This window comes from Amblyomma americanum, chromosome 7, assembly GCF_052857255.1.
Source record: "Amblyomma americanum isolate KBUSLIRL-KWMA chromosome 7, ASM5285725v1, whole genome shotgun sequence".
NCBI classification, from domain to species: Eukaryota; Metazoa; Arthropoda; class Arachnida; order Ixodida; family Ixodidae; genus Amblyomma; species Amblyomma americanum.
Window position 1 is genome coordinate 90,956,360 of NC_135503.1, and position 11,741 is coordinate 90,968,100.

The 11,741-nt window shown below is 46.3% G+C and overlaps 1 protein-coding gene across 1 annotated transcript in view; it reads left to right on the top strand.

The window, feature by feature from the left end:
* Positions 1 to 11,346, top strand: part of LOC144097921 (uncharacterized) — a 54,255-nt gene extending 42,909 nt beyond the window's left edge. Inside the window, exons 6-11 of the mRNA XM_077630521.1 lie at positions 667 to 747; positions 2,599 to 2,697; positions 3,908 to 4,163; positions 7,301 to 7,462; positions 8,480 to 8,617; positions 10,383 to 11,346. Of these exons, the coding sequence (XP_077486647.1) occupies positions 667 to 747; positions 2,599 to 2,697; positions 3,908 to 4,163; positions 7,301 to 7,462; positions 8,480 to 8,617; positions 10,383 to 10,547 (901 nt within the window). The 3' untranslated portion in view covers positions 10,548 to 11,346. The remainder of the gene's footprint in view (positions 1 to 666; positions 748 to 2,598; positions 2,698 to 3,907; positions 4,164 to 7,300; positions 7,463 to 8,479; positions 8,618 to 10,382) is intronic.
* Positions 11,347 to 11,741: the final 395 nt, after the last annotated feature.

The window sequence follows — 11,741 nt, forward strand, 5'->3', positions numbered from 1 at the left end:
TGCTCCGTGTGCCACCCCGGACCGTGCGGCTTGAGGTCTATGCAGGCTGGATGCAAATGCGCCCGTGTACTGAGAAATAAGTACTTGTTAACGAGCCTCAAGAAGTTGAAAAGTGATCTGGAACCAAGATTGCGTGCTGTATTGTTCAGGTGTAAATTTGTATCGTTAAATTCCGTTAATAATCTACTACCACAAATTATAAGAGAAAATATACGAGTAGCTGGAGTCTTGTCAAGCTGTAATACAAAATAGCGCTTTCTCCCGTTACCTCTCTTCTCAAGCAGAATAAACTTATTTATTGATTGATCGCTCCAGAGGTCACTGAGGAAATAGTGCCAGCCAGGTAACTATGACACCTTGTGTAATTAAGCCATTAAAGATGGCTGAAAGCGCAAGATGTCGTAAAACAGTTAGAATGATTCTACCACAATGCTAGGTCACACGATTCGTGGGGTCCGTTCCCATGCGGCTACGAAACTATGAAACTTGCAGCCATTTCTAGCGCTCGAGTGCCCTCAAATTTCAAGTGAAGCCTGGTGAGCCGCAGTGCTTCGGAATTAGTCACCTAAGAAAAATTCGAACCAGGTAGTTCGTAGGAACGACTTCAGGGGCGCGATTTTAGCTAACGCGAGTTATATCACTGACTGATTCTTGATGTCCTTACAGGGAGCTAGATGAAGTCGGCTTGGAACTGGCTTCCTTCTTGAAGAACGTCGTCGAACTAAAGATTTCCGAAGACAAGTTCAGGTTTGCTCTACCATTTCGTTATCTTTCTGCTGTCGCGGCGTCCAAGACTAGTGCTGCGGATACCCATCTTGCCTGGAAAACTCATTCGTAATGCAGAACCGCATGAAGCACTGTGAACGCAGTGCAGCACCACCTTGATGTAACCCATGCTTAGTGTGATGCACAACGGAAATTACGTGTTTCTGGAGTGTGAAAAAAATCAGAGGTAGCTTTTGGGTTGCTATTTCAGAAACCACGAGATTTGCTTGCTCCAGACAAGTAAAGCACTGAATTCTCCTCTGTAACCTGCACATTTCGTGCTTCATGATAAGTCTGAAATAAATTTGCAGATTTGTCTCGCTTGCCTTTTAAGATGCCGGGTCATCCTCAGCTTTTCTGTGCGTGGTAGTTTTGGGTGAGTTGGTGCCTTTTAAGGAAGCGTAAGGCAAACGGGGAGAAAGAGAGTGGAGGATACAATGCGTGAGCGAAGTGCGTGTCCACTTTACTGACAATACTCTGATATTTTCGAAATTTCTCGTGTTTCTGATATTTTCGAAATTTCTCGTGCTAAACTTCATTGTGGTTCGACTTGAAGTACTACTTGAATAATGAAGACGCGATATTAACTTTTAGACCAACTCCTCACGTAAACACCGCCGAGTTTCATAACTACCCGGCCTGTCATAATAGGTAGGACTAGAAATGCAGCATTGCCACATTGATACAATGATAGGCAGGGAAGGAAGCTCGGCCTCAGACTCAAGCAAACTGTTTATCCTGCGCACCTGTCCGCGCGCCACGAAAGAAATACAACTCGCTCTGCTAGCCGCGACAGCAACATATGTATGCTTGCAGACAGTCGGAATGAAAATATCTGGGGCTATCTTCTCAGCTATGCTCAGATATTTAAGGAGTACACTCCAGATAACTCGTAGCATTCTGGGTAACCAAAAAGAATCTGAAACACTGCATAATCATCAGCGAATGACCGTGATCTTTTGGAAATGCTCTGTTTTGTGGGCATACGCGAAAGTTTCCTGGCGTCGCGAACAGGTAGTGACAGGCCGTGTACTTGTCGGTGGCAATGAACACTTAAAAACGCCTTGGATACATCACACTTTCAATGTACATCCATGTGAAGAGCGATATTGCTTTGACCTCTCAAAACTTAAGACCTCGTAACCATGCCATGAGAAGGGCTACTCATAAGCTCAATCACCTGCGTTGCCCTGCCTCGCGGAGAAAAACCGCGTGTATACTCGAAGGAGCAATAAAGAAAAAGAATGTACACACAGGAAGCAAAGTGCACGCCTGCGTCAAAGTGAAGTGCTGCAGCCTTGCTTCAGCAAGTAAACGGGATGTCTTTCACAAACACTCTTGACATCCGGAGCCGTGTTTTGTAACGGTCCTTTCCGCAATTTCTTCCTTTGAATCTTGGCCCTTCATAAGAACTGCCTTCGACACCGGAGCCGGGGCGAATTACATTGCTTATTTAGCTGCCAGTCATGATGTCACAATGTGAAACTGCCAATGATCGAGGATGCATCGAAAAGAAAAACGGTTACAAAATATATATTTCCCTCTTATTATGACTCCAATGTGCATCCAGAACCAGGTGGAGAGTTTGTGTTCTCCCCTGCGGTTATTTTCAAAGAAACATACACATTGTCCAGTGTTTTCTGCGGCTTTGGGTTTTTTGCGAGAGTCTGGTTGTCCCCGCCGAGTTTGTGCGATTAGCTTTCTTTGAAAAAGTAAAGTGGCTCTCCTTAGATTTAAGTGCCAGGTAACGTTTACAGACGGGTTTATCAACCGCCAAACTACACTTGGCCACATGCTCAAAGCTAAGGTTATCATGCATTTCATCTATTTCAGAGAGATCGGCGCCCTGATATCGGTGTCGGTTGTGATAGTGCTCCTTGGGTGCAGCGTGGGGGCTCTGGTGACTTTCTTTGACATCGAGTCTACCCAGATGTAAGCAATCAAGAATATAAAAAAAAACGAGTAGTCAAAGCATTGTCGTCTTTCGCGACCGAACTCTCGCGCATATAAATCAATTCTGCGTTGTTCTCTGAAAACATTTGACCCTTTCCACTACGAGATGTCTGCTGATCCTGCAGATGAGAAAAAAACACGCAATCACGCAATGCGAAACAACTGAATTATGTACATGAGAAGATAAACAAAAAAAAATATGCAATCTGATTGTGACGCTCTATGCTTGGCGGCCGTTTCGCTAAGTTCGTGCGATGAATATGTTGAAAACTAAACATTTTGACACATTTGCCTGTCTGGTTGGGTTTGAAGACTTATAGTAAACTGCACATCTCCAAACAAAATTTTAACTTTAACCCAACGTTTCGAAGCCGACTCGGCTCCTTCATCAGCCGATGAAACCCCCCCCCCCCCCTCCCCCGCGCCATTCGCGACACAGCTGTTCTTTCCACACACCTCCCTCCCCTCCATACTTAAAAGACGCTAGCTACTACCCTCAGTCACCCCTGATGAAAGAGCCGAGTCGGCTTCGAAACGTTGGGTAAGTTAAAATTTTGGTTGGAGATGTGCAGTTTATTATAAGATGAATATGTTGCTCAGGGTCAAGTACTTCATCCTCAGTATGAATACTTCATCCGCATTTTATCAGTACCCGCCGCGGTGGCTCAGTGGTTAGGGCGCTCGACTACTGATCCGGAGTTCCCGGGTTCGAACCCGACCGCGGCGGCTGCGTTTTTGTGGAGGAAAAACGCTAAGCCGCCCGTGTGCTGTGCGATGTCAGTGCACGTTAAAGATCCCCAGGTGGTCGAAATTATGCCGGAGCCCTCCACTACGGCACCTATTTCTCTTTCTTCTTTCACTCCCTCCCTCATCCCTTCCCTTACGGCGCGGTTCAGGTGTCCAACGATGTATGAGACAGATACTGCGCCATTTCCTTTCCCCAGAAAACCAATTATTATTATTATTTTATCAGTGATTACTCCATAGGTATAAAGGAAAGGCGTACTTTTTTTCGCGCTCTAACGAGTTATCCTCTGTACGGATAACGCCCATGAGATATTTTCAACTACAATCTGGAAGTAACAGCAGGAAAGCGACTGTTCCTTTCACTCAGCCCATAGCTGTACACCAAGCCACATCCTCCCGAGCACGCTTCATCCCACGTAACGTCTACTTTCTCGCCACCCAGCAACTGCTGCACTTACGTGCTGCTGCTCGTGCTCGGCATGTCGGCGGTGTCCCACCTACGCGACGCCCGTGGAAGTTGCAGCGGCACCGGAGCAGGCGCTGCAGAAAATGGCCGAGGCGCCGGTGGCGATGGCGGGGGCGCTGGTGTCCCCGTGGTGGCGAGCAGCAGCCCGGGTCTCGAGGCTGGGATAATCAGGGTGCCCTGGGCTATGCTTTTCCTGCTGGGAGGCCACAACTGCCTCGGCAAGGTCGCTGAGGTACTACATTATGTGTGGACCACCCTGACCTTGTTGAGGGTGAAAGTTTCAAAGGGAGGGGCCGTTGGAGCATCCCATTCGGGCCAAATTGTTTTGGACGGCTATTTTGTTAGTTTTGTTGCTCTCACCCGTCGCCACTATGTTAACCGTCATCCTGACGTCCGTATTCCTAGCACTGCCCAGTAGCTGCGACGGGCTAATAGGGATGGTTTAAATTAAAAAAAGATACCTTATGCTCACCACGGCATTGTGCAGGATGTGGAGGTCCTCAGAAAGGTTTGTCGTAGTGACCAAATAATGGTAAGGTCTCGAATTACCTTAGACTTGAAGATAGAAAGGAAGAGACTAATTGAAGTGCAAGCCGATTAACGGGCTAGCGGTAAAAGTGAAAGTAGCGGAATTCAGGACATCGCTGCAGAACAGATATCCGGCTTTAACTGGGGAAGATGATCTTAATATTAAGACATGAACGATAATCTCACAGCTATCATTATGGAGTGCGCCGTAGAAATAGGCGGTGGATGGTTCGACATAATACCGGCAAGCTATCTCAGAATATAAAAGATCTGATTAAGGAACGTCAAAGCATGAGGGCGTATAGTCCTAGAGACAAATTATAACTGGCATAGGTATCTAAGGTAGTAAGTTAGGGCAAGGTAGCCGGCATAAGGAAGTTTAACATGGGGAGAATCAGGCATGCTCTTAAGAAAGGAGGTAGCCTAAAAGCGATGAAGAGGAAACTAGGTATGGGTAATAACCAGATGTATGCGTTTAAAGACAGAGGGCAATGCCATCAGCAATATGAATAAGACAGTTAAAGTAGCCGAAGAGTTCTACACAAATCTATACAATAGCCAATGTAATCAGAAAGTTAATGAGAGAGGCAGTAGCGCACAGCAATGGGGACATCCCGCCAGTAACGAAAGAGGAAGTAAAGAAAGCCTTAGGAGCAACGCAAAGGGGGAAAACAGCTGGTGAGAGGTAACTGCAGATATGCTGATGAACGGAGGGGATATTGTGCTACAGAAACTAGCCATCCTGTATACGCCATGTTTTATGGCCTCGAGCGCACAAGAAGCTTAAAAGAACGCTAACATTCTATTAATTCACAAGAAAGGAGACGTCAAGAACTTGAAAAGTTACAGACCACTCAGCTTACATCCGTAACCAACCCCTATATAAAGCCTTCACTGATTACGATAAAGCATTTGATTCAGTGGAAACTTAGCAGTCATGGAGGCATTGCGAAATCAAGGAGCAGAAGTCACGTGAAACTACTTTAAGATATATATAGCAACTGCACAGCTACCTTAGTCCTCCATAAAGTCAGGAATAAAATTCCACTAAAGAAGGGTGTCAGACAAGGAGACACGATCTCGTTATTACTATTTACCGCCTGTTTACAGGAGGTATTCCGAGGCCTGGATTGGGAACTGTTGGGAATAGGAGTTAATGGAGAATATATAGTAATGTGTGATTCGCTGATGAGTTTTCCTTGCTAAGTCACTGAGGAGATGAACTGCAAAGCATGACCAATAAGCTACAGGTCGAGAACAACGGTGGGTATAAAAATTAACACGCAGAAAACCAAAGTAATGTTCAACAGTCCCGCAAGGGGACAGCATTTCACAGTTGGTAGTGAGGGGTTGGAAGTGGTAAAGGAATTCTAACTAGGGCAGGTAGTTTCCGCTAACCCGAATCATGAGAGGAAGCTAACTAGAAGAATAAGAATGAGGTAGAACACATATGGCAGGTTCTCTCAGATCATGAATGGCAGTTTACCAATATGTCTCAAGAGACAAGTATAAAACAGCTGTTCTTATCGGTACTCACTTACGGGACAGAAACGTGTAGGCTATTGAAAAAGGTTCAGTTCAAGTTAAAGACAACGGAGCTAGCTATGGAAAGAAAAATGATAAGAGTAGCATTAAGAGAACGGGAGCAGGCAGAGTTGGTGTCGGAACCAACGCGGATTAATGACATCCTATCCGAAATTAAGAGGGAGAAATGGGCTTAGGCAGAACATGTAATGCGAAGGCAAGATAACCTCTGGTTCTTAAGGGTAACGGAGTGCATTCCAAGAGAAGGCGAGCGTAGCAGGGGGCGGCAGAAAGTTAGGTTGGCGGATGAGATTATTAGGTTTGCGGGGATACGGTGGCCGCAGCTGGCAGATGACAGGATTAAATGGGGTGACACGGGAGAGGTTTTTGCCCTGCAGTGGGCGTAGTCAGGCTGATGATAATGATGCACATTTAGCACAAGTGAGGGGCCTTTGCAGTAGCATAAAAACCAGAGCGCGGGTTGTCCAAGAAGTTTTTTTCTCAGAGTTGTAGCTCTGTTTAATGCTTGAAAAGGTGATTTGTAGCGCAGCCGTAATTTAACGTTTATAGCTAGTGCGACGTCTTTGTTTTTGGTGTTATAAACCATGACATCATCACAAAGCGACAGGCTTGTTGGCCCAATGAAACGACCTCACGCATTACGCCATTCTAACCTGCTACGCTCCTCGGCCATGATTGGTACGAACGCAATGACAACAGTTGTGAAGTGCCACGTTCCTCGCTCCCGGCTTTCATTGCTGTGTTGCCATTAATGCTGCATGATATGGATGGGTATTATCTAAGGGATAAGCAACCGTGCCTAACTCATGGCCGCACTCGTGACGCGTGGTCGGCCGTGACGGTCGCCTATCCGACTCACCCACTCCCGACTCCCACTTTGACAAGGTATGATTGGTAACTGCACTCTGTTTCCATATAATTCTCAGCAAAATACAGTTCTACTCAAAGTCAGCAAACTGGCTGGCCAATTTCGGCCGTTCCCCTCCGTCCTCCCACTGTCCTTGAAATTCGTATTATGACAAGACCAAATGTTCAGTGAATTTTTTCAATTTTCCCATGAATTCATTCCCCGTGTCCGCCCTCCCCGTTTTTTCTTCTTCCGTGAGCCTGCTTTGCAGTCCGGCCGTCCGCGAGCCCAACCGGGACACACTGCAAGGAGTACCTTTTTAATGAGCGCATGCTGTTATAATGTTTAATGGGATATATCTTTGCGTCCAACGAAGCACCGCTGGAATCAACAGTAAAGAGGCCAATCTTTTTCCTTTCTCTGACATTTCTCCCGTCATGGACACGCAGTCGGCGGGCGTGGTGGAGACCATGCACACGCTGCTCCGGCAGCTGTCGTCGTACAAGCCCATCTTCGTCCAGGCAGTGCTGGTCGCGTGGACGTCGCTGCTATCGGAGGTGTGGTCGAGTGTCGACGCCCACCGCGCCCTGCTGGATGTCGTCAAAGAGCTGGTGAGCGGCACGGCGGTAGATGGAGAGATGTTTAAGAAGACAGACACAACCGGTGAATAACAGTCGAAGATTTATTGCAGTGCTCACAATAAGTACCGAAACAATCTCTCACTCAACAAATAAAGGCAAGGATAAGTTGTTTTGTCACTTCTTGTCGTCATTAGTTTGCAAGATAGTCAATTTCTTTTCTCATCAAAGCCACCGATAGGGCGCTTACACATGTCACACCTTTCTTTACTAGGGCGCAGGCTTAATATATCTCGCGCTTGTGCGGGTGATTATATCTCGGCAGAAATTAGAATCTTGCAACGGCCCACTTGCGGAGTGCAGTCACATTCCGACGAGCGCTATGCCAGCGTACTGCCGTTTCCTACGTCGATAGTAAAGGCGTGTTATTTAGACGGTCTGTGAAACAGCGTCCTGACTGACCTTTGTAAAACACTACGCAAGACAGTGGAATTTCGCTTACCACCTCACTGTCATATGCGTCACTCTTTTATCGTGCCGCTATGCACACCGATCCGCCATATTCGACGGTCTTACGGACCATCTTGCGTAGCACCCAGAGCTTCTTGGGTGTGGTCAATGCTCGGTTTACGCCAGGGTCAAGCTTTCAGTGTTATGGTCGCTGCAGGGCATCTGCGGCTGTATGCCGCTGCGAACACATGATGTAGTATAATCTTGTACCCAACGACCAAAGCTTCGCGGTGCTAATGTCAGTCCAAACCAAAGGCTAGAGCATTCGTGTTAATTTTACGGGTGGTGGTACATGAGCAGTAGCCTTTCCTCCGGAACTGCAAATGTTTTTTTTTGTTACAGTCACCGAATCCTCTTAAGAGAAATCCAAAATTGTGCCATGCATGTTTAGTGTAACGACTGCTGTACTGGAACTCGAAGAGAGACACATCAGCCATGAGCGCGTATCAACCTGACTTCGCGCATTCACCCAGCACTTTGCTGTTTTACATAACCTAACAGCTGTATCAGCTTGCCTTGGCATACTTGGCGCGTTCGCAGGCCACCGAGATGCAGGTGAACCCGGTGTACTACACGTTTCCGGTGACCATCGCTATCTCGACGGCAGGCATGCTACCCGGCTCTGCACTCTCCATCACGCTCCTCATGGACAAGGTTCAGCTCAGCACCGCCAAGCTGGTGAGCTGTCATGCTTTTGCGCGCTTCGTTCAGTTGTCTGAACTTACGGAAAGGTAAAACAGGTTCTTTACGATCGCTTAGCCCATTTTGGAATGAAACTAGTGGATTTCCTTCCCGAGGGGAATGTATAGGATGTTTTGTCCGCCCATCTAGGTAAGCATGTTGCCCTTTTCTGCGCATGGCGTTTTCCCTATTTTCTCTTGGTTTTGCTCTTCCTTTCTTTTCGGCCCCTTGTTTTACCCCCTTTTCTTCTTCCACCACTGCTGACCAGTGGTTCAGGAGGCATATTTGGAAGTTACGGATGTAGGCAATTCTGACCCTCATGCTGTCCGAAGTATCGGAGGAACTTCTATTTGGCTTCGGAGCTGTTGTATAAGGCGCAGATAATCGTGTAAACATTCTCGTGCGCTGTTTGCTAAAGCTTGCACTTACTGGTAAACTTGATTATTTTTTAACTGCGAACCGTTCTACTAATTTGTGGATCCCTCAGTTGCTAAGGCTAACACGACGCAAACCAAAGCTCGCAATCCGCGTAACACCAAGACAGTCTTGCCTTGCATTGCATGAGTGCAGTTGTGTTGGCTGCGAGAGTATACTTTTAGGTTGAGTGCAACTGGGTAAACCTGTAGATATGCGTGATAATTTCCGCTACTCGAGACTGCACTCAAACGATGACACGAGACGAAAACTACCCATCCATTTTTTTTTCTTCTACCACCTCTTTTTTCCATGGCGCGAAAACAAGGATTGACTGACTTGCTTGTCTCCAGGATGTTACAAGACTGCTTTAGAGTACGGGCCGCTCACAGAGAGCACCTGACCTCAAGGTTTCTTCATTCTTGTAAAGAATGAGAAGATGAAAGACATTTGAGCTCCCAAAGACTATTCATTGATTTTCCAAGCAGCAGGGGCATTGACCCTGGTTTCGCTTTCTGTAATTAAGCGGGCTGCATTTTTTATGGATGTATTGAATGTCAATAGACTGGCCATGATGACCCAGGCGGTGTGGAGCTCTCCAAAGGTCTTTACCTTCAGCGGGTGATTAAGTGTAAAAATTTTGATTTCCAGTGGTCATTGTCCATGTAAGCTATTCGCAGTCCTTGTTCTGAGTAAGCATTTGCATTCTGTATTTTTCCGCCACAGGAAGATACATTTATAAAAGTGTATGCATTCCCACTGCAATCAACTTAGGAACATACACTTGTAGTCGGATACAAATCAAGAACAAAGCAGCAGATAGCTGCACCTCTAAAGAAGCCTTCCATTGGGACCGACATATTGTCATCGTGTTGCGGTCAGGCCCCTTGCCCATTCGGATGCGTCATAGCAGGAGGCTAGCTGATGCAAGACGATTGATCATGTCATGAGACCAGGTCGCCACATTTGGTTGGAAGACCTCTTTACAGATGCACTGACCGCTTCATTCTTGACTTGTTTCGGGCTATTGAAAATGAGTAGTAGAACATATATGAATAGCCTTCCTCTCAGTCGCTGCTCGCCATGTTACTAATCGGCATTATTCACTATTGCTCAGCCCCTACAGACGCGATGTAAAAAAATATGCCATATGGAATTACAGGCAACATTTTTCTGGACCACTAGTAAGAAGGCTATACATTGAAAAAAAAGTAAAGAAGAAACAACTGCTGTCGCCACTACTTACTCATGACAGCGGCAGTGGCTTGGCGTTGTGAAAGTGAAACTGCCATGAAAGCGTGTACGTCGGTTTTTTCTTAACTCGAGTTCTCGCTGCTCTTCTTTGCAGCTTGTCCTGGGTGCGGCGTCCAAGCTGGTAGCTGTCGTGAGCACGCTCATCTCCATGAACACTGTCGCCATTGTGATCTACGACTTCTCGAACACCAGCTACCCGCTCGGACAGGACAACATCGTGTACCTGCCTCTGCAGTCGGACTTCCAATCGATACTTTGAAGAGAGGACAAAGGCGGCTTTTTCCGGCGGCAGTTTTTAGCGCGTCCCCTTCATACTCTTTTTTTTTGCTTATTCCCTACGTGCGTTTGTGGTCACATTTACTCTCGTTTTATGACAATAGCTACAATACTGCATGGCCATACAGACAGCTCTAGACTGTGTACTGGGCGATGGACGAAGTGCGACGAACTTGGAACTTCGCAACGTTCCTGTCAGTCACCAGTTCTTTGTGTTGTCTTTCATTTTTATATTCACCGATTTAGGCTTTGTTGCCGCGCTTTGGAATGTTCCTGGCTGTCCTTGTCGCAGTGCTCAATGACCGAGAGAAGACTGTTCGGTGAAAGTCTATGCGCACTACCTAGGAGACGCTTTTAGGAAACGCCAACAGATGTTATCGCCATGTCGTTCTAGACCTGACATGCTTTGCGTAGTGCTCCTGCTGCTGGCTTTTCAGCACTGCTTAAATTATTTGCAAAGTTGGCAATAGTTCTTTATATTCACTCAATATGTGGATTCACCATTTATGAACTGTCTGGAAGGCCGAGAATAACGCGCCTGTACTTTATTTCCGGATGCAAATGCGAGTTAATTCTGGACCCGGGGGTTCTGTTTGAAGCAGGGACGATTTAGGTTTTGGGAGTAAAGTGTTGAGTATCTAGCCAGCCCCCTTTGTTTTTGCGACAAATGGAAGCATATTTCCGTGCTTACGATATGTTTAGCTTTCCTTGTTCAATTCTCGTTAGGTCCCGCCGTGGGATTCCACACCTTTAATTACGAACTTGATAATACACTTGATAAACTCGGCAAGCCTTCAACTGTTCAATATTTGTAGCGCTGACCATGCTCTTTGATGAATTTTCATGGCGCAAGTGCAGCTTTGGCAAAAGAGCGCCATGTTGGCGCTTTTTCTTTTCAAGGTTCTGTTGGATAACAACTGCCTCTTTGTCGGTTGGCATATAGGTTGCGCAAATTGGTTCCAAGTACAGTCCGCTACCATTACTTTCAGATAAATTCTCAACTATTTTTTTCCAGAGAGAAAACGTATTAAAAAAAATCACAACACAACATCGTCAACGGCCCAGTTATTATACTTTATTCTACTTTTATCTCCAGCACTAGACACTTGGTCAAACTGTGATTCGGCATTCTTGTTGTGTCAAACTTTCTTGTCAATTTATTTTGCCTTGCCCTTAT